This window comes from Vipera ursinii (assembly GCF_947247035.1).
Source record: "Vipera ursinii genome assembly, chromosome: 4".
Lineage (NCBI taxonomy): Eukaryota > Metazoa > Chordata > Lepidosauria > Squamata > Viperidae > Vipera > Vipera ursinii.
Genome location: NC_139514.1, coordinates 11,545,929 through 11,569,096, shown reverse-complemented (window position 1 = coordinate 11,569,096; position 23,168 = coordinate 11,545,929). Strand labels below are relative to the sequence as shown.

Here is a 23,168-nt window from a genome sequence, read left to right as displayed (position 1 = left end):
TAAACAATTCCATTTCCTCAGAGGCACATTTTCTCTGCAACTAGTCCTGCCCTGTAACAGCTTTCCCACCCCCAGCCCTGATATCTTTTAGGGAAGCTTTCAGAATTTGCATCTTCTGGCAGACCCTGAGCTACAGCATTTAAAAGACTGCATACCAATTTATTTTATGTCTTATATTTTCTGACATGCTTTGGTTGTACTGATTGGTTGCTTTTTACAATGTATTTTACGATGTATTTTAATTTTTGGAACCTTGGATTGAGTCCCCTGATTAAGCTGCCTATAAATGGGAAATTTCAATAAAATAAGATAAAAGCGTGTCTTCAGGGTGGTCCCTTCTTTTACTGCACTATAGATTCCATATTCCACCTGACTTTTTTTTTCCAATTTGAAACAGACCATGATACCATAACATCTACTCTGCCCTAGCAGTGACAGTATCAGTCCCCAATCTTTCTAGCTTGGTGGACCAGTGGGAGGGGGGGAAGAGAAGAGGAGATGGTTTCATGCAAGTGGTGGGTGCATGCACACAGCTCCGTTTACCCTAGTGGTGGGTGCGCTAGGAAAACTTGTTCAGAAGAAGCTGCACATGCAAGTATCCGTGTCCGCCACTCACTGAAGTGGGTGTGTGTATGTTCTGCCCCAGCCTACATACGTCCTTGTTACTTCACAAAGACAACCCCTCTTTTAACAGTAGACTGGAAAAATAAACCCTTTTTATTTGAATTACAGACCTGATAATTGACCCAGAAAACAAAAGTAACAGAACACTTCTCCAATGGAGACCTTGTCCAAAAGCAAAACGGAGCAGGAGTCAAACAGGAAATAACTCACAGGCAAAATAAACAGACTTAATTTTAATTTAATTTAATAATATTTCTATACCGCCCTTCTCCCGAAGGACTCAGGGCGGTGAACAGGGCAAGAATAAAAATACAGGATTACAAAAGTTAAAACAAGAGTAAATAAATGCCCATATACTAAAATACATCTTAAAAAACCCAATAAAATAACAATAACAACCCCCACCAATCCCCCATCAGGCCAGGCCGGCTTGTTCAAAAAAGTATGTTTTTAGCTCGCGGCGAAAGGAGTGAAGATCGGGCGCCGTCCAGAGCTCAACCGGTAGCTGATTCCATAGCTCCGGGACGCCCACAGAGAAGGATCTCCCCCTGGGGGCCACCAGTCGACATTCTCTGACCGGTGGCACCCTGAGGAGGCCCTCTCTGTGGGAACGCACAGGGCGAAGGGAAGTCGATGCCGGCAGCAGGTGTTCCCTAAGGTACTCCGGACCCCTGCCATGTAGGGCTTTGAACACCATTACTAGTACCTTGAATCTCACCCGGAAGACAACTGGCAACCAATGCAGCTCACGGAGCAAAGGTGTAACATGGGAGTATCGGGAGACTCCCAACACAACTCTCGCGGCTGCATTCTGTACCAGTTGGAGCTTCCGGGTGGTCCTCAAGGGCAGCCCCATGTAGAGAGCGTTGCAGTAGTCTAGTCGAGAGGTCACGAGCGCGTGAGTGACTGTGCATAGATCATTCTGGCTTAGATAGGGCCGCAACTGGCGTACCAGGCGAAAGCCCCCCTAGTCACAGCTCCTATGTGGTCTTCCAAGGTGAGCCGTGAATCTAGGAGGACTCCCAAGTTGCGAGCCCTATCTACGGGGGGTAATAGTTTACCCCCCATAGTAAGAGGTGGAATGTCCGAATAAACCCGGGATGAAGGTATGCAAAGCCACTCAGTCTTGTCGGGGTTGAGTTGAAGTCTGTTTCTCCCCATCCAGACCCGAACCGCCTCCAGGCAACGGGACATCACGTTGAGGGCATCACTAGGGTGGTTTGGGGTCGAAAGGAAAAGCTGGGTATCATCATCATACTGATGATACCCAACTCCAAAACCACGAATGATCTCACCCAGCGGTTTCATATAGATGTTGAACAGGAGAGGCAAGAGGACCGACCCCTGAGGAACTCCACAAACGAGAGACCTCGCGGCCGACCTCTGCCCTCCTGCCAACACCGACTGCGAACGTCCCTGGAGATAGGAGGAGAACCACTGTAAGACCGTGCCTCCCACTCCCAGTCCCCTGAGACGCCGGAGCAAGATACCATGGTCGATGGTATCGAAAGCCGCTGAGAGGTCTAATAGGACTAGAACAGAGGAATGTCCCCTGTCCCGAGCCCTCCAGAGATCATTCACCAGCGCGACCAATGCCGTCTCCGTGCTGTGCCCGGGCCTGAAACCCGATTGGTACGGGTCTAGATAATCCGCTTCATCCAGGACCAGAGGGAGCTGATGTGCCACCACACTCTCAACAACCTTCGCAAGAAAGCGAAGGTTGGAGACCGGACGAAAGTTGTTCAATACAGCTGGGTCCAAGGCAGGCTTCTTGAGGAGAGGCCTCACCACCGCCTCTTTCAAGATGGCGGGGAAGCTACCCTCGTTCAAAGAAGCCGATATAACTGCCTGGAACCAGCTGCGTGTCCTCTCCCGGGCTACATAGACCAGCCAGGAAGGGCATGGGTCCAATAAACATGTGGTGGTGCTCAGCCTCCCCATGATCCTGTCCACTTCCTCTGGAGTCACAGAATCAAACTCCTCCCAGGTAATATCGACAAGACCGCCCGTCCTGCTCGACAGACTCTGCCCAGTCAGAGTCCAGACCGGTCCGAATCCGAGCGATTTTGTCCGACAGATGCTGGTTAAACTCCTCGGCATGACCCTGCAAGGGTTCCTCCCTCACCTCTTGATTCAGGAGGGAGCGAGTCACCCTAAACAGGGCGGCCGGGCGATTATCTGCGGACGCGATAAGGGTGGCAAAGTGGTTAGACCTCGCCTCCCTTATCGCAGCGAGATAAGACCTAGTATAGGTTCTTAGTCGCAATCGGTCGGATTCGGATCGGCTGGATCTCCAACCGCTCTCTAGGCCCCGTCTCCGACGCTTCATCTCCCGGAGCTCCGCGGAGAACCACGGAGCTCGACGGGATCTGCACCGGGTCAGGGGCCGCAGGGGTACAACTCAGTCAAGAGCCTCAGTGGCTGCCCTTTCCCAGGCTTCCACTAAGGCGTCTGCCGAGCTGTGAGCAAGGGAGGCAGGTGGGGTGATCTCTTGACACTGAAGTTCTTTGCAAACGGTTCCCTCCAGCAACCAACCCTGCCCACACATTCCTCAAGCCGTGGCTTCTCACTGCTTTCTCCTTCTCCCCTGGAGTCACCCCATTGCCTCCCTCTGTCCTACTCGTGTGACCTGTCTGCGTTTATGAGCGTCTCTGAGGTCTTCCAACTGTGCTTCCTCCAAGTCTGACTCAGTTTCCCAGGACAGCTGGCTCTCTGCTTGATCACGAGTGGAAGGACCAGCCTCTTCATTAGTTTGTAAGTCCTGCAGCTCATCAGAGCCTCCCTCTGACTCTGATGGCTGTCCAGGCCCCTCCTCCTCCTCTGATTCCCCAGACTCAACTACCCGGATCACAGGCTGGCATGGAATCACAATACTGTGCACGCTTGCCTGCTACTTGCAAAGCCTGGAGGTTGAGGACCCTTGAGCTACAGTACTCACAACCTCTCTAAAAAATTGTGATATTATGTTTTCAACTATTTTGCCTGATCTTCAAATAACTACTATCATTTTTTGCAACATGTTATGGACATCTGAGCTATGGCCTTCCTCCCTCCCTCCTATCCATCTCTACTGTTGATAAATTATCTAGGCCAGACTTATTGTAGGAAAGCCAAAAAGCAGATGCATATTGGGAATACAGTTATAGCGTGCTTCACATATGATGAAGTCGTGATGATAGTATTACAACTTTTTAAAGCAGCTGCATCTTTTCCTGGGATCACATGACAGGCAGCTTTCCTGATCCTTAGAAAAGAACCAGCTGCTTTGAAGAACGCCAGGCAAGCATTAGGTTTATGAAGTTGCATGTTCTGCCAAGTTTGTTGATGCTGAGATATGTCTTAGATAGAAGAAGACATTTAAGAAGTTATCACATGACGTTCTGGAAGATTATGGCAACCCAAGATTTATGACAACACCGTTGACGTTCCTAATACAAGTCAAAAACAGGATCATAAAGGAGTGCAAAGATGCTGAGCACTTTCTTGTTTTGTACTGAAATATTATGCTCAAAAATGATATCTGAATTATGTTAGCATGAGGCAGGCCATAAATGTTGTAAAACAAAGAAATGTTGTGGCTTTATAGTAGCCATGTGTTCAAGGTTGCTGTAGAAATGAGACTTCAAAAGGGCAGATATGGATTTAATAGATTGGCTGGGAGTGAAAAGACAGAGATAATGCTTTAAAACAGGGGTCCCCATCCCCAGTTTGTGGACCAGTACCGGACCACAGCATGCCAGCAACCGGATCGCACAAACAAGCAAAGCACCATCTGCAGGATGCAAGCAGCACACAAAACGATGCACCCTCCGGTCTGTGGAAAAACTTCTCTCCATGTAACCAGTACCTATTGCCCAAAAGGTTGGGACCTCTGTTTTAAAACAAACAAAAGGTCAATCAATTTGATAGTTCTGTTGTTCTACATAAGACATCTGATTGTGAGATGAATGGTTATATTAATATGATAGACAGAGGAAGGAAGGAAGGAAGAAAGGAAGGAAGGAAGGAAGGAAGGAAGGAAGGAAGGAAGGAAGGAAGGAAATTCTTTAACTTACTATAATGTAGCTGTTTAGACTGCACTCAACATTTACAGGACTATTTTATAGGAGGAATTAATTGCTACAGACCCGTGCCAGAAAACCTATATTAACATTACACAAAGAACACGGACATGTCATGTAGAAAGAAAGCAGAAAAGGAAAAAAGACAGAAGGAAAGCCATTGTTGGAAAAATGAATCTTCCTTACAGTTATAATGGAAAAGGCATCTTGGTATTCAGGATAGCCCATTTTCATGTGCAGAACATGGTTCAGCATTAAGTATGGGACATTTTGATAACTTCTGAGATCCTCTCAACTGAGCAATTTAAGGCAAGGGCGGATAAGAATGAGGAGGAAAGAGAACTCTACTCAAGTCTTCAACCTAAATTCATTTGTGTATCTGTTACTGAGGAGTAAGCGTAAAATCTACAACATCTTACAGTGCAGCTTGTTCATAGCCAACCATTCTCTTTTCCTCAACACTTGGGGATCTCCTGAACCTGCAGAATTTTCGTTTTCAGTGGTAAACATTTAACGGTAGAAGTTCATCAGGATAGTCATTGAAGTCTTCCACAATTCTAAGCCCAGATTGTTGGGGTTAAGCTAAATTTGTAATAATGCCGCTTGGGGTGTGTGTGTGAAAGCCCTAATAAGCAGGCATATACATAGAATGAAGGCTACTGCTAAGCTTGTAAGCCGCCCTGAGTCTTCGGAGAAGGGCGGGATATAAATGGAATTAAAATTAAAAAAAATACACTTATAGAAGCAAAACCTCTGATTTATCCTCCACCACTTAGCAAAGGCATCAAAAGCTCTTAATCAAATGATAAAATTAAATCTATCGGTGTGAAAACTATGGTGCAAATACTTTCACAGAAGTAAGCTGCCCAAAAGTCAACGGCGTTTATTTCTAAGTTGGATGGTTGACTAAATAGAAGATCCTTAGACCAGTGACCTGCAACAAAAATTTTTTAAATAAGAAATGTAAAATCCTTGACAAGAAATGTCAGCATTTATACCGATAGCATGAAGTAGAAATAAAGGTGCACGAAGAAGAAAAAGAAAATGCCCAGTTCCTTCTTTATTATTTTCTGTCTTTTGGTGCGCTAAATTGCCATAAATCATATTTGAAAGCTCCATTATTTTTACATTCACTTGCCAGAACAGAAAGGTTTAAAAAAATAAATCCTGGCTTTCTGGCTAAAGGTTCACCTCCCCGTTCTGGATAAAAAGAAAATAACACTAAAATTACTCTTGCTTCTACAGGTAGTCCTTGACTTATGACCACAGCTGAGCCCAAAATTTCTGTTGCTAAGCGAGACAGTGGTTAGACAGCAAGCTACCAGCTTTTCCATCACTGAGGAAAAACCTTGCCATTTTGCCAGGTTATAGGAAAAGGGTTGGAAAGAAAATCAGAAAATCTCTGCCCTGTTTCATGTTAATGAAAGTACATTGGTTCTAAATTAAGTGTTCTACTGATAAAAAGTTTGATTTAACTTAAAAAGTTTTGAAATTTGGAATGAACCAAGAGGAGGCCCTTTCACCTCAATGAATTAAAGAGAACTCTGTGAGAATTGTTATTGGAAATGAATCTCTTTTTGTTTCGGCAGCTGCCAAATAGGCTGGTAAATTCCCCCCCCCCCCACATCTCTCAACGGTGGAAGAATGGCAGATGAAAATGATGGACTATATGGAACTTGCCGAACTGACAGGGAAAATCCGTGACCAGGGAGACGAGTCGGTGGAAGAAGACTGGAAAAAATTCAAGGATTATTTGAAGAAATATTGCTTATACCAACTAGTTTGAAATGGACTTGGAGGTGTTTATAGGTTGTAGTTTTAGAATTTAATGTTTAGTATTAAGGATAATATGAAATAATGATTGTTAAATGATAAGAAATTAAATATAGGTAGATATTAAATACGATTTAAAATTATGAAATAGAAATTGCTAATGAGGATTAACAAAGAAACACAGATAGGGGGGATTTGAGGAAGTCACCCGAAAATGATTAGAAAGATTAGGAATAATGGAAGTTAAGTATTCTTTTTGTATTTTTGTTGTTGATTGTATTGTTTATGTCATGTCTTGTTTTTTATATGTATTTTTTTGTTTAAATATATGTTTATATAAAAGCAATAAATTTTTTTTTAAAAAAATGAAACTTGGAATGAACCAAGAGGAGGCCCTTTCACCTCAATGAATCTGGTTAAAGAGAACTCTGTGAGAATTGTTATTGGAAATGAATCTCTTTTTGTTTCGGCAGCTGCCAAATAGGCTGGTAAATTCCCCCCCCCCCCGATCTCTAGGTACTACCGTATTACCTTCTGTGGAAAGATAACATAATTTTCAAAGAGGTGTAAAGCATGCTTAGGGACAGCGAATAATTTTATAAAAATAAAAAGTGTGACGTTCTTATGTTTACATAGCCCCAACTGATGAGTAATTCCAGGAAAACGGTTCTTTGGGGTAAGAGTGTGCCTTATGCACCCCTACCTAATAGACTGAAGCCTCTCTCTCTCTCTCTCTCTCTCTCTCTCTCTCTCACACACACACACACACACACACACACACACACACATTTACAAACATACACACATACTTATATCTCCTTAGAATGCTTCCTTTCTTTAACTGTGTTTGGATAATACAATTAAATATGCAAAAAGAAAATAAAAGCAATGAAACAAAACATATTGCTATAAATACTAATCTATATCATATATAGGCCGAGACCATGTGTTCAAGCATTTTGCTTGATAATTGATTAGATTTTTTAACTTGCCTTTATTACTTTTACAAGTATCTCAAAGTGGCGAACATCCTTTCCTTCTCCAATTGTCCCCATAGCAACCCTGTGAGGTGGGTTAGGCTGAGGGAGAACGACTGGCCCAAAGGTTAAGCCGGCTTTCATGGTTAAGGAAGGACTAGAATTCCAGTGTCCTAGTTTCTAGGCCTGCTCATTTAACCACTAGACTGAACTGGCTCTCAATGTGACAACAATAATGAGAAAACTTCTCTTATTTGTAGCCTTACTTGACTAACAGCTATCTGTTAGCTGGATAATCTATTTCATTGTGGATAACCAAATTTTTCTTTTATTTATTTTACTTTATTTTAATCCCATTTATATCCCACCCTTCTCCGAAGACTCAGGGCGGCTTACACTCTAAGCACAAATCAATGTGCTTAGCAATAGCCTTCATTCTATGTATATGCCTGCTTATTAGGGCTTTCGCCCCCCCACCCCAAGCGGCATTATTACAAAGTCAGCTTATTGCCCCCAACAATCTGGGTCCTCATTTTACCTACCTCGGAAGGATGGAAGGCTGAGTCAACTTTGAGCCTGGTGGGACTTGAACCTGCACTAATTGCAGGCAGCTGGTGTTACTTAAGGAGGCATTAGCCCACTGCTCCACCAATGCTCATGAATTCAACTGGTTGAAATTAAACTGGTTGAAATTAATTCTTATATATATTTTGTAATCGAGATTGGAAATTTATGGCTCCTAAAATATGTACCTATGAACCATCACTGGCAGCCCTCATTTGGGCTTAGAAGCTAACAAGAACCAAGTTAACTTTAACAGTTCTCCAGGGACATAAGAAAGATTGTAAAGTTGGCAAAACCTTCTCTAAAAACACAATGGCAACCATTTTCATTTTGCTGCTAATAACTGTATATGTTTCTTGAATCAATGGTGGCCTGATAGATGTTATACTTAACAGTATGTGGGGAAAAAACCCTTCTTTCTAAAGGTGGTTGGTTGTTTTTTTTTTGTTATTACAACAAAGCAACAAAATAATGGATTTAATCCATGAATGAGAACGTGGTGCCTGAATATTTTAAAAGTTGAAGGGCAATGTAATAAGTTTCTCATATTTATTCTGTTTTTGTTTTAAAGAAATCCTTTAAAAAAAAGAAATCTACCAGTTAACAAATGGAGAACTTTGCTTGATCTGCCTTTTTAAATAAACAGACATTCTCCACGCTTCACGGACTGAACGGTAGAGTCAAAAAAGAAAATAATGGACTGTCGGACACTATATGATTCAAAACAAACATCTCCTGCTGACCTAGCAAATATTGGAACAATCTTATGGCCAGATACAAGAATGAATCAATTTTCTTCATCCCATTACTAGTCTTGAATGGCTGGTTTTAACATGACACGGGAAACCGTGTTGCTGGTGTAAAATGAGAGTGGATATCATAACATTGCAGCCCAGAGGTATGTATCTCCAGCAGCTCATGGTTTTTCAAACTGATGAAATGACCATTGTATTTTGTATGTGCACTGCAACGGCACAACATTTATTTTATCATTTGTGGTCCCTTTGGTCTACTTTTGGACACGTTTGTTATAGACACCTTCAGGCTATCTGTGGAGAATGTGCACGCTAAGTATCTGTAGCTCAGTCCTGTTGCTGGTGCATTATTGTATTTCTAGATCACATTTAGGAACTGTCCATTTTTTTTCTCTCACAGAAGGGAGGCATGCCAGCAAGACATAAAAACATAAAAGCTATAGATAAGCGTTATCTATAGATAAAAGCTATACTTAAAAGCTATACAGTAGGAGGTAATTGAAACAATTAGTAGAATACAGGTAGTCCTCGACTTACAGCAGTTCAGCTAGTGACCGTTCAAAATTACAACGGCATTGAAAAAAGTGACTTAGGATCAGCCTTGGTGGAGCAGTGGGCTAATGCCTCCTTAAGTAACACCAGCTGCCTGCAATTATTGCAGGTTCGCATCCCACCAGGCTCAAGGTTGACTCAGCCTCCCATCCTTCCGAGGTAGGTAAAATGAGGACCCAGATTGTTGGGGGCAATTAAGCTGACTTTGTAATAATGCCGCTTGGGGTGTGTGTGAAAGCCCTAATAAGCAGGCATATACATAGAATGAAGGCTAATGCTAAGCTTGTAAGCCGCCCTGAGTCTTCGGAGAAGGGCGGGATATAAATGGAATTAAAATAAATAAATAAATAAAAAAATAAGGATCGTTTCTCACACTTAGAAATCTCCGCGGTCATGTGACCAAAATTAAAACACTTGGCAACTGTTTCATATTTATGACGGTGGCAGTATCCGGGGGGGGGGGGGGGTTCATGTGATCAGCTTTTGCAACTTTATGACAAGCCAAGTCCACGAGGAAACCAGATTCAGTTAACAACCACGTTACTAATGTAACAACTGCAGTAATCCCCTTAACAACTGGGTTAACAGAAAGGTGGTAAAATGGGGCAAAACTCACTTAACAAATAGTCTCGTTTAGCAACATAAATTTTGGGCTCAATTGTGGTTGTAAGTCGAGGACTACATGTAATCAAAATTAAAAATGCAGGAGATGGCCTTCAAGGCGCTGATCAACCCCGTGGCTGCAGGCTTCTTTGTGGGCCCCAAATGAGTCAGCAGAGGCACATTTTCATACCTTTCTGGAAGGCCAGGAGAGTTTGGGGGGGGGCTGCCTCACCTCCCCATGTTTCAAAGGGTGGGGGCGATGGCAGAGAAGACTCTCTTCCTGCACCCTGCCAGTTGAAATTCTTTAACAGGCAGGGTCTGCAACATAACTCTCCCCCAGCCTGATTGGGTGGGATAGGCTGATGCAATAGGGCAAAAATGATTTTGCAGGCAACCTGACGCTAGGACTTTAAAAGTCGCAAACAATATCTCAAATTGATGGTGGAAGCAAACTGGCTCCCAATGCAGCTCACGTAGCAGAGGAAGAGGCATCAGTGGCTTAATGATGCTAGAAAAGGCCTGTGCTCCAGAGGTTCCACTGGGTGGTGAGATCCTGTCACTTGCCTCAGCTTCTGCCCACCTAGCTGTTTGAAAGCATATTATATGCAAGTAGATAAACAGGCACCGTTTCGGTGGGAAGATGAGCTGGCGTTTCATGCAGACAGTCAGAATCCTGCCGGTGCTGAACTTTCCTGGATGCCGTGCCCGTTTATGAGACGGGTCTGGTGGAAGGAGAAAGCTCTGAATGATGTTGCAGGATGCCATTTGTCTTTCCTTCTGATGTGGAGCTAGGTCTCCCCCTGTAGTGCACCTCGGAAAGCACACAAGCATGAACTGAACGAGCTAGCTGTTTTAGGCAGCTACTCTGTATTGGCATTGTAGTCTTCTGGCTAAGGTAATATCGTCATATGCTAAATAAATAATGCAGCAGAGGTGTAACATGTACCATCCTTGGGGTGCGCAAGATTGCTTAAACAGCTGTCTTCTGTATCAGCTGAAGCTTCCGGATATTTTTTCAAGAGTAGCTCCATGTAGAGTGTCTTGTAATACTCCATTATACTAAAGGAATACTCCAGGAAGACAGCCTTCTCTGCCATTGACCTCACCCTCTTTAACATTTCCCCGCCCAAAAGTAAGGCAGGCCGCTACTCTCCTTGCCTTTCTGAAAGGCATGAAAGCATGGCTTTAATTGTTTTACTTGTGGGTCGTAGAAGAACACGCAGTTGTGGTAAGTACGCCAAAAGCCTTTCCCCCCAGCTTTTAATTGATTTTTAACATTGAATTTGAATCATCCTTGTGCCCTGTGCCCTGGTGAAGCGGGCACAACGGCGCCTGCATTTTCTGTATCACATGAGAAAAGCTCATCTTCCTTCCCCTGTCCTGACCACTTTCTACAGAGGGACGATCGACAGCATCCTGCCATACAGCGTCACAGTCTGGTTTGGAAGCATCCCTGCTTCAGACAGGAAGGCGGTGCGGAGAGTGGTGAGGACAGCTGAAAAGATCATTGGCAGTTCCCTCCCTCCTTTCCATCCAGGACATAGCACAGAAGTGTTGCTTAAGCAGGGTCTGCAAGATTGTCTGGGACACTACACATCCTCTTTACGACCTGGTTTCCTTGTTACTTTCCGGGCGGAGGCTGCGTGGTATCCGAAGCAGAACATCCAGATTCAGTCACAGTTTTGTTCCATACAATATTAACCTTGTGAACTCTAAAGCTTCCTCCTTCTGTTATGTATTCAAGATGGACACTGAATAATATTTATATGTTACTTATATGTAAGGGTGTAGGTCTATACATATGTTGTATATAGTATGTTTTAAATGTGTGTAATGCATGTGTACACTTTGAGGGCAAGCAACTACATTTCATTTTTAATGTGTGCCATTGTGGCCCCAAGAAAAAAAAAATGACAATAAAGGTGATCTAAATCTAAATCTAAATCTAAATCCTTGCCTCTTTTTAATTTTTACACCACTCAGAGTACCTCTCTGAGGAAAAAGAGGAGGTTTCAACATTCAAAAATAAATAAATGAATACATTATTGCTCTCTTGGTTCAGTATACGCACAGCTACACCAAGGAAACTTTAGCATATAGAGCTGAGCATCCATGTTACACAAGGAGAACTCAATATCTTCCATATGCAGTTTACTCAGATGCTCCTATGTTGTATTGTATTAAATGTGTGGAAATGAACATGTTGCAGCAATTAAGAAGTTTTCTTTTTCAGAAATAAAAAAGCAGGGGGAGTATCTGTTATACCTTAGAGAGTAAATAAATGATATTTCTGCCAATGAAACGCCTGCTGTATTCCCAATGCTTTGAGACACAGTAGAAATTGATTGAAAGTCAACAGGAAGAAGCGTGACCATCCGCAAAGTATGCACCTGTAAAAATAAATATCTGTATCCCCAATTGGAGAAATACTCCCTTGTCCTTGTGTTTGAATGTTCTATTATTTAACCCCTCCTCTGCATACCAGAATTGTAATGATCCGATACTGTAAACAGATTTATATAAGTGTGTGTTATATATAAACAGAAGAACGAAGCTGAAGTCACCAGCCTGAGGATGACGGATGAGATTTCGTCGAAACGTGGCCCTGATACCTCAAATTCTACGTGGGAAAAAACCTGAATGACCGGATCCTAAACAATTTCAATCTGTATCAAGAATATTTTGTTGACAAGCTTCCTTCCTTCCCTCCTTCCTTGGAGGAGAAAATCCTCTTGTGGAGAAACTGCTTCAGTTTCCCAGTTTCAGCCTTAAAAGTTCACCAAAATACACCAAGCTGCTCTAATCACCTATTTGAGGGCCAGTTTTAGCTTATTTTGTCCACTTGGGGAAGATTTAAGGGTGAACATGAGTGAAAACACCAAATTCCCCTCCCACCTTAAAATCCAGAAAATAAGAGATTTGGGCTTTTCAGGTCAGTTGCATGCTTAATTCCTATTTAATGTTATGTATGCTTGGAAGACATGGATGGCCCTCCAGTGCTGGTTAGAGGGGTGGATGGCTGGTGGTCAATTAAGCCAAGGTGGCACCAACAGATACAACCACAGATGCCATCTTGACTTTTTTGAACTTCTTCTGGCAGAGGCTGTCCTAAATCGAGGGAGGGGTCATTAAATAGGAAGGGCATTAAGCGAGAAGCCTTCAGCAGCTCCAAGTTTTCGGTTCTCACTTTCATCCCAATGCTACCTTTTCAAGAGGCAATTGGGCTTTCTTTGTTTTTCCTTGAAGATGTTTCGCTTCACATCCAAGAAGCTTCTTCAATTCTTCTTCTTCTTCTTCTTCTTCTTCTTCTTCTTCTTCTTCTTCTTCTTCTTCTTCTTCTTCTTCTTCTTCTTCTTCTTCTTCTTCTTCTTCTTCATCGATGAGAAGTGAAACATTTTCAACGAAAAACAAAGAAAGCCCAGTTGCCTCTTGAAAAAGCACCTTTGGGACAAATATGACCTGGATGACTGAGAATTTCCATAGACAATTTCTCACGTTCAATGTTGTAGGTCAGTGATGGTGAACCTTTTAGAGACGGAGTGCCCAAACTGCAACCCAAAACCCACTTATGTATCGTCGGGTGCCGGGTGGGCGTGGCCCATTGGATGGGTGTGGCCCATTGGGTGGGCATGGCTGCGGTGGTAACGGTAGACTGGGTGGGACTAAAAAGTTCAATCAATCAATTCCAACTTTGCGAGATCTTTTTTTTTCACGCAAGTTTAAATTGATTGATTGAAGCTTTTTTTTTGCACAAGGCGGCAGATTCCTAAAGCGAAAAGGTTTTATAAAACCCAGCTGAAGGCCTAGGACTGGGGTGATGGCGTGCGTGCCCATAGAGAGGGCTCTGCGTGCCACCTGTGGCACGCGTGCCATAGGTTCACCACCATAGTTATAGGTTTTAACCTCCTGTTCAAGGACTCCACACACCCCAATAAATTGAAAGCAGCAGGGCCAACAGAATAAAGGTTTCTCCGTACAAAGAACACTTTGATGTATCAACATCATTCCAGAACATAATTGTTAGCTCTTCCGTTAGCAGTTTGTCCTTTTTTATTTTGAAGAGCGTAATGGTCGGAATTAAAATTCATCACTTCCCTCCGACCACACAAAAAATGTCATAAATTGAAGCAATAAATTACCACTATGGGTTGCTTGTGAAATTAACACTTATATATGGGAAATAAAACTGAAAATTTATAGTGGCAATCAATTCGCTTTAATGTATGTAACTTCATCATCTGTTTTATTTACTTTCTTCCCTGCTCTTCCCCTTCCCTAACAAAACCCCTTTTTCAAGGACTGCAAAATTGAAAGGCAAATGGCTTGTTATGAATTATATTCTAGCCATTGCAAAAACGCCACATTACAAGAACTATTACGGCATGTAAGGCCATTGAAGACTGCATGAAGGTGGAAAAAATATCATCGCCACGCGAGTAAATGCTGGGGGCAGAAGCATCGAAGCTTAAGATCTGTAATGTATCAATAATATAATTAAGGCCACCTTTTCAAAACTGAAAATGCTCAATTTCCACAGCTGGAAGGCACAACATTTGGACAAAGCTACAGATGGAATTTACATGGCCGGAATTTCAGTACAAAGGGAATCCGCATACCCAACATATAAAGATTAAAACAGTGCTGGAACTACCTAAATGCTAGGAGATATAATAATAATAATAATAATAATAATAATAATAATAATAATAATAATAATAATAATAATAATAATAATAATAATAATAAGAAGAAGAAGAAGAAGAAGAAGAAGAAGAAGAAGAAGAAGAAGAAGAAGAAGAAGAAGAAGAAGAAGAAGTAGTTGGAAGGGACCTTGGAGGTCATCTAGTCCAACCCCCTGCTCAGGCAGGAAACCCTATACCATTTCAGACAAGTGGCTGACCAGTCTCTTCTTAAAAACCTCCAGTGTTGGAGCATTCACCACTTCTGGAGGCAGGTTGTTCCACTGGTTAATTGTTCTAACTGTCAGGAAATTTCTCCTTAGTTCTAGGTTGCTTCTCTCCTTCATTAGTTTCCATCCGTTGCTTCTTGTCCTGCCTTCAGGTGCTTTGGAGAATAGCTTGACTCCCTCTTCTCTGTGGCAGCCCCTGAGATATTGGAACACTGCTGTCATGTCCCCCCTCACCCTTCTCTCTGTTAAACTACACATACCCAATTCCAGCAACCGTTCCCAATATGTTTTAGCCTCTACTCCCCCAATCATCTTTGTTGCTCTTCTCTGTACTCTCTCTAGAGTTTCGACATCTTTTTTACATCATGGTGACCAAAACTGGATGCAGTATTCCAGGTGTGGCCTTACCAAGGCATTGTAAAGTGTTATTAGTACTTCACGTGATCTTGATTCTATCCCTCTGTTAATGCAGCCTAGCACTGTGTTGGCTTTTTTGGCAGCTGCAGCACACTGCTGGGTCAAATTGAAGTGATTGTCCACTAGGACTCCGAGATCCCTCTCACAGTTGCTACTATTGAGCAAGGTACCACCTATACTATACCTGTGCATTTGATTTTTCCTGCCTAAATGTAGAACACAATCATACAATCTATTTGTAGCTCATAACCCAGTATCAAGGAAACATACCATAATCTAATAAAGGAGAATATTTGTAGCTCAGGGTTGAAATGAGGAGTCCTTGGTGCTCTCTGAGCTTGCTTGTTTTCTTGCAGACGTTTCGTTACCCAAACTAGGTAACATCATCAGTGCTATCTAGTTTGGGTAATGAAACGTCTGCAAGAAAAGTAAGCAAGCTCAGAGAGCACCAAGGTCCCCTAGAAACAAAAGTCTTTAATTTGAAATAGCACACATTGAAAACATTTATTTAATTCCACTTGCAAACTCTGAAATAATTCCTAATGCATTTAGACCAGATTTTCTCAGAGGCGTTTACTCTTCCTTGTTTCAGTTTCTTCAAATATTCCTGAGTTTTGAAGTACCTGTGTGATAGAACTACCCAGAAATCAATCAATCTATCTATCTATCTATCTATCTATCTATCTATCTATCTATCTATCTATCTATCTATCTATCTATCTATCTATCTATCTATCCATCCATCCATCCATCCATCCATCCATCCATCCATCCATCCATCCATCCATCTATCTATCTATCTATCTATCTATCTATCTATCTATCTATCTATCTATCTATCTATCTAGATATTTTGTTGTTGTTGTTGTTACTTGCGAAGTCGTGTCCGACCCATCGCGACCCTATGGACAATGTTCCTCCAGGCCTTTCTGTCCTCTACCGTCTTCTGGAGTCCATTTAAGTTCACGCCTACTGCTTCAGTGACTCCATCCAGCTACTTCATTCTCTGTCGTCCCTTTCTTCTCTTGCCCTCCACCTTTCCCAGCATTAGGCTCTTCTCCAGTGAGTCCTTCCTTCTTATTAGGTGGCCAAAGTATTTGAGTTTTAGCTTCAGGATCTGGCCTTCTGAAGAGCAGTCAGGGTTGATCTCCTCTAGGACTGACCGGTTTGATCGCCTTGCAGTCCAAGGGACTCACAGGAGTCTTCTCCAGCACCATAGTTCAAAGGCCTCAATTCTTTGGCGCTCAGCCTTTCTTATGGTCCAACTTTCACTGCCATACATTGCAACTGGGAAGACCATAGCCTTGACTATACGCACTTTTGTTGACAGGGTGATGTCTCTGCTTTTTAGTGTGCTGTCTAGATTTGTCATGGCTTTCCTCCCGAGGAGCAAGCGCCTTTTAATTTCTTGGCTACAGTCCCCATCTGCAGTGATCTTGGAGCCCAGGAAAATAAAATCTGTCACTACCTCCATTTCTTCCCCATCTATTTGCCAGGATCTAGATATAGATATAGATATATAACTGATATTTGTTAATATTCCTTGCTTCGTGCTTTGTATGAAGGATTTTCTATATCTTCTGTACATATACATAATCAAATACTTATTAAAGCATTTCAAATATTGTAGGAAAGAATTTGGTTTCAGAAAATTACTGCCCTTCACCTTTCTGTTCTGAATTATGATTTATTTGACCTAAAAGTAGAATAGGATTTGTTTTACATATTCACATAAACTTTTCTGAAGACAATTGTCATTGTAGGTGATACCCCATAGAAACGAACAAAATAAGCCTGTGTTTTCAGACACTGGAATCCAGATTATAACCACGGGCAAACTGGCAAGTCCAAATTCATTTATTATGTAAAGGCAATTTATTTTCACTTTGGTTTCTAAGATGAAAAACAATGACATTTGAGTTAAGAAGTGTTTTTGATGGTGAAGGGATATTTTATAGCACCTACCAGGATTATGTAGGTGCCTTTAGAAAACTCCAGCACAATATGGTTTTAAGTTTAAGGAGTTTGCATGTCATCTATAAAACAAATAACATTTTTCTGTTCAAATCTGAATAAGAGCTCCATGCAGTTTTAAATGACAAGCTGTGGGTTGGAAGTTTGGAAGAAAACCATTGGAAAGAAAGCTGAACTGGCAAAGATTTGTTATGGCCAATGCTTTATCTAAGTGATGTTACCACATTAAGAATGAAAATGTGGGATACTGGTGCTCAGAGCCACAGTATGCGTATACCAGTTGGGAAACGCCAACCACAATTTTGATCATTAAATCATGATAAGAAAATGACTGTTTGCTAAGGATGTCTACAATGAACCAAAACAAGGGGAATGAAGACCGAGATAGAGTGATGAAGAAGGATGGAAAGAGATACGGAATAGATTTTAAATGTTGTCCATCTCTTATGTATGGAAATAACTCAAGTGAATAATACAAACAATATATAATAGCTGCCCAATATTTAAAAAATCTAGAGGCTTCCAATCAAACCCATCCTTTTAACTGGAAGTAACCCTGATATGTCTGCTACTGAATCATGATATTTCTGCTACTTACGCCATTTTAATAATTTCACTAAAGTCTCTGTACAATGATTGGTCTCTAAATTACACAGTGACTGTGAATGCACAGCATATGATCATATTAGCAAGAGAACAGGCAAAGGCAATTACATCACTCAAAATCCACCATTACACCATCCACTAAACCAGAGCCCCCCCCCAACCTTTTGGGCACCAGGAACCGCTTCCGTGGAGAGAGGTTTTTCCATGGACTGGAGGGGCCGTGTTTTTGCATGCTGCCTGCATCATGATGGGACTTTGCTTGTTTGCGCGGCCTGGTTTCTGGCATGCCGTGGACTGGACAGGGGGTTGGGGACCCCTACACTAAACCCTAAATTGGGGTTAACGATATACAGGTAGTCCTCATCTTACAACAGTTCATTTAATGACTGTTCAAACTTACAAAGGCACTGGAAAAAGTGACATATGACCCCGTTTTTTACACTTACAACCATTGCAGTATCCCCATGGTCACATGGTCAAAATTCAGGCATCTGATTCATATTTATGATGGTTGCAATATCCTGGGATCATGTGATCCCCTTTTGCGACCTTCTGACAAGCAAAGTCAATGGGGAAGCCAGATTCACTTAACAATCGTGTTACTAACTTAACAACTGCAGTGATTCACTTAACAACTGTGGCAAGAAAGGTTGGAGAGTGGGGCAAAACTCACTTAACAAATGTCTCACTTAGCAACAGAAATTTTGGGCTCAATTGTAGTCATACATCAAGGACTACCTATATAATACACATGTATACATAACATGCTATGCTTAATAAAAGAAGCCATGATATTCTGAACCACAAACTACCCTGTGTCATGGTTCCGACAGATGGAAATAATTTATTTATTTATTTATTTTATTACATTTATATACTGCCCTTTCCTGGAGGACTCAGGGCGGTTTACAGGGTAATTAAAAACCAAAAATGCAAAAGTTAAAAACCAAGTTTAAAAAAGATTAAATTTATCCCTGTATAAATAAAACCCCAATTAAAATAAATTAATCCTCAGCCTGGGCCAGAGAGCTCGAAGAGCCAGGTCTTCAGGCCCCGGCGGAATGAACGGAGGTCGGGGGCAGTCCTCAGCTCCACTGGCAGCTGGTTCCAAAGGGCAGGCGCCCCCACTGAGAAGGCCCTATCCCTGGGTGTTACCCGCCGGCAATCTCTTACCAGTGGCACCCTGAGAAGACCCTCCCTGTGGGAGCGCACTATAATAATAATAATAATAATAATAATAATAATAATAATAATAATAATAATAATAGTAATAATAATAAGTTGGAAGGGACCTTGGAGGTCACCTAGTCCAACCCCCTGCTCAGGCAGGAAACCTTATACCATTTCAGGCAAATGGCTGTCCAGTCTCTTCTTAAAAACCTCCAGTGTTGGAGCATTCACCACCTCTGGACGCAGGTTTTTCCACTGCTTAATTGTTCTAACTGTCAGGAAGTTTCTCCTTAGTTCTAGGTTGCTTCTCTCCTTGACTAGTTTCCATCCGTTGCTTCTTGTCCTGCTTTCAGGTGCTTTGGAGAACTTCTTCTTCAAAGAACTTTGAGGCATTGTTTATCTTAAAGAATCTTTTTTCGAGTAGCATAACATCGGCACTAACATAATTGAAGCCAAGAACTGATTTCCCCTCCCCTGGGCACATAGTATCAAAGCACAATTCCCTCCTTCAATTAACAGTCATAAATCACATTCCCCAATTAGCTTGAAGCTTGAAGCACGGGCTTCCCCTCCAGCTCTCCAGCCCGCCAATTCTTTATCATCTCTTATTTCAATAACCTTTGTTCTTACGCTAGGTTCAATGTTATTATGTCTAGCTGGACTCTCATCCACATTCCCTCCCCTCCCCAGCATCATCTAACTCTAAAAGCGAAAAGGAGAAAATGGCTATATCTCCATCTGTTGTCAATGCAAAGCATCCGATGTTAGCAGCGTTGACACCCTGTGAATTAGATTCCAAGGCTGTAAAGTCAGTAATTTTCCTTTAGAATCTCATACCAACCAATACAAAAACTGTTTTGGAGCCTGGATATTTGAAAAAAGGACATACTTCTATTTGCCTTCCAATTATAAAGTCCAGTCAGAAAAGGCTGAATTTTTATTTAAAAGGCTTAAGCAAGGTTCATTTCAGAAAAAAAAAATGTTTTTCATGCAAAGATGTCTAATCGCATCACAGCAAAAAAGTTTGTCAGTCAGCTAAACATCAAATAAAGCATGGTCAAATGAGTGATGCACCCAACAAATGTATATTTCATGTGATTTCCTGATTGTTTTTTTCACTTTTATGCATAATTAATGGGAAAATGTAATTTAACAGTGACAAAGTAGGCACCAAAGTATCACCCAATATTTCTATAGGTGACCATTATGTATATGCCACAATCATTCCCATTAATGCGAGATATTTGAATTAGTGTTAGTTCCTCAACACAAACAACAAATAGCACTATGACAAATTCAACTACAGTTTGAATAATGGAAATGTCAACACCTGTATGTGCATCAAGGAAAAAAAATCTAATACTACATTAAATTGTCAAATTAAGAAATCCCTAGTTATGGACTGAAAAAGTTTGCCAAGTCTTCCCAAGTTAGCATTGATGGGAAAATCTGAACCATGTACATAAAACAATTCATTGTTAATCAATTAATATCAGAGGCAAACAACAAATACGCCTGGAACTACGTCTACTTTGAAAAATATTAAAAGGTCAGTTGAAACATTTTCCATTGAAAAAAAATATGGGGAACAATTTAGATGCGACAGTAGCTCCATTGATGTTACGGCTTGCAAGCCAAGCTTCAGAAACGTGTGTGAATCTGGCACATATTTTTGCATCATCTTGTTTTAATGTTTCTGCTTCCTGAAAACTAACCACAAATAACTGTGAACCTTCTCTGAAGCAGAAGAAGAACAAAGACAGTTGAACGGGAATGTATATATGCAAACAAAACCTTCCACAACACCTATAAACCAATTCTTGACAACATGAAAAACAAGGAAATATTTCCTACCGGTTTTGGTGTTGATGGCAAAGAAGTTTTGGGGGTTTCCACTTGTAATCCTGTATGTCAATTTTTCAGTCGTGCTGGAATCAGGATCCTGTGCTTGTATTTGAATGACTGAAACGTCCTTCGGGGAATTTTCCAAAACAGATGGATAATAAATGGGTTCGGAAGTCATGGGTGCATTGTCATTTACGTCTTCAATTTCAATGTAGACCTCAATGGTGGTATAAAGTGGAACAACTCCCCGGTCTGCTGCATACACAGTTAGCCAGTAGGACTGAGTAGTCTCTCGATCAAGGATATCACCTGTGTATATAACTCCTGCAGAAAGAAAAAAGAAAAAATATATATATATGTGGAATTGCAGAAAACAGCAATGAATATTTCAAAGGCATTTGTGAGCAAACGTTTTGGAAGCCATACAGGTAGTCCTTGATTTATGGCTTATGGCGTATGGCTTAGCATCCATTTTAAAGTTACGACAAACCCCACAGCTATTTATAACCTGGTTTTAAAGTTCTGAAGTCCACCACCCCGTGGTCATGTGATCACATTTTTGGCTCTTGGCAACCAGATTTACAACATTTCCCCCCCCCCGCCAGAAACAGTTTACTTCCGGTTTCTAGCAAAAAGCACCTATTGGCTATAATCGGTACACTTAACAATCGTGATGGTCATTTAACAACCACTGCAAAAAGGTGCTGTCACATGGGGACCTGCTTAATGACTGTCACAATATATGTCTGTAATTTTAGTTGCAGGTCAAGGAATAGCAATAGCAATAGCACTTAGACTTGTATTATGAAATTGGATGCTTGAATCCAGTTACTAAACTGATTATTTCAAACTGGTGTGCAAAATTGGACCTTACTGCAGTTAAAAGGCTTCTGGGACCATTATCTCTTCTACGTCTGTTGTTTTGCCCTGAGCATCTTTCTATCAGGCTAATCCACCAATCTTGCAGTGCAAGATTGTGTTCCTATTTTGTAAGAGTCTTCCTACCATTTTTGTTCTAATTTTCAGCCCCAAAGACCTTTCAGCCCCAAAGACTCATGGTTTGGAGACCTATGAGTTAAAAGTATCCCACAAGCCACCAATTGTTCATGTCTTATTTGAGCCAAAGATCAGTATTTATCAGCCTCCTTTAATCTACTTCTCAGTATCTTTTGTAACCCATCCTAATGCCTGAGCTAAGCTGTCAATTTGATCTTAAACTACTCTGATCAAAGTATTGTATATTCCACATGAAGTAGAAACCCAATGACGTCTTCACAGTCTCTGATCACAAGATCCCTGATTCAAGTCTTGGATCAGTGCATCAGTAACACACAGGTCTGCAACTGGTTTTGCACATCTGAAATAGTAGATTGGGAAGGCTTCCGGAGACAGAAGGAAGAGAATGGTCAGATAAGAGACAGCATAAACCTGAGCTGTATAGTAGATAGGGCAAGAAGCTCGGCAGGGACCTACTTTCTTGAACTGTAAAAGAGACGGTGGGAGAATTTTAATTTCAGACTTGCAAGATTCGGTTAATGTTGTTATTGTTCAGTAGCTACGTTGTGTCTGACTCTTTGCGACCCCATGGACCGCAGCATGCAAGGCTCCCCAATCCTCCATGCTCTCCATCTGTAAATGTAGCTTTGCAGTATTTGTAAATGTTTCCTGTGTGGTCTATGTGGAAAGGCTGAAAACAACAGTGCAAAAACTTGGTTCTGAGAACTACAGCCTTAGCACTAATATTTCTACAACTGAAACTCCTTTCCCAAAGAGCAAATTTGTATTCTAATAAGTCACACATATTTTAGCAGGCCACGTCACTTTCTAACTTGGATATTCTCACCCACCCACCCATAATGCTCAGCTGCTTCCATTCCCATCTAACTGCACATACTGTCTCCTTCCCATTTATAATCCCACCCCCTCACCAAGACACTTTTGGGTTCTTCTCTTCCTCACCATGTGTCTTGTCTCTCTTATTTGCCCTACCCCAATTCCTTTTCTTTTGTTTCAAAAACTCTATGTTAGGGAACAGTGCAAACGGGAATACAAATTCGGGTTTTTATGGGTCTCAAAAAAAAAATCAGTTTTTTAAAAATAACATAAGTGTCCAGAATATCCTTCTGTGTCCCCATTTAAAGCTGAGTTGAAAAGTGAAGCACAGATTTTATTTTTTGCCATACAGGTAGCCCTTGACTTACAACCTTTCATTTAGTGATTGTTCTAAATGTTTCAACGGAAGTGAAAAAAAGTGACCTATGGCCATTTTCCCCCCACACTTATAACGGTTGTAGCATCCCTGTGGTCATGTGATCAAAAATCAGGTGCTTGGCAACTG

General features: G+C 41.6%; 1 protein-coding gene across 1 annotated transcript in view; it reads right to left on the bottom strand.

Moving 5' to 3' along the window:
* The window catches only part of FAT3 (FAT atypical cadherin 3), a gene marked incomplete at both ends in the record, with an annotated part of 451,188 nt that overhangs the window by 297,093 nt on the left and 130,927 nt on the right, over positions 1–23,168 (bottom strand). The window contains one exon of the mRNA XM_083362083.1: positions 20,840–21,154. Within this exon, the coding sequence (XP_083218209.1) occupies positions 20,840–21,154 (315 nt within the window). The remainder of the gene's footprint in view (positions 1–20,839; positions 21,155–23,168) is intronic.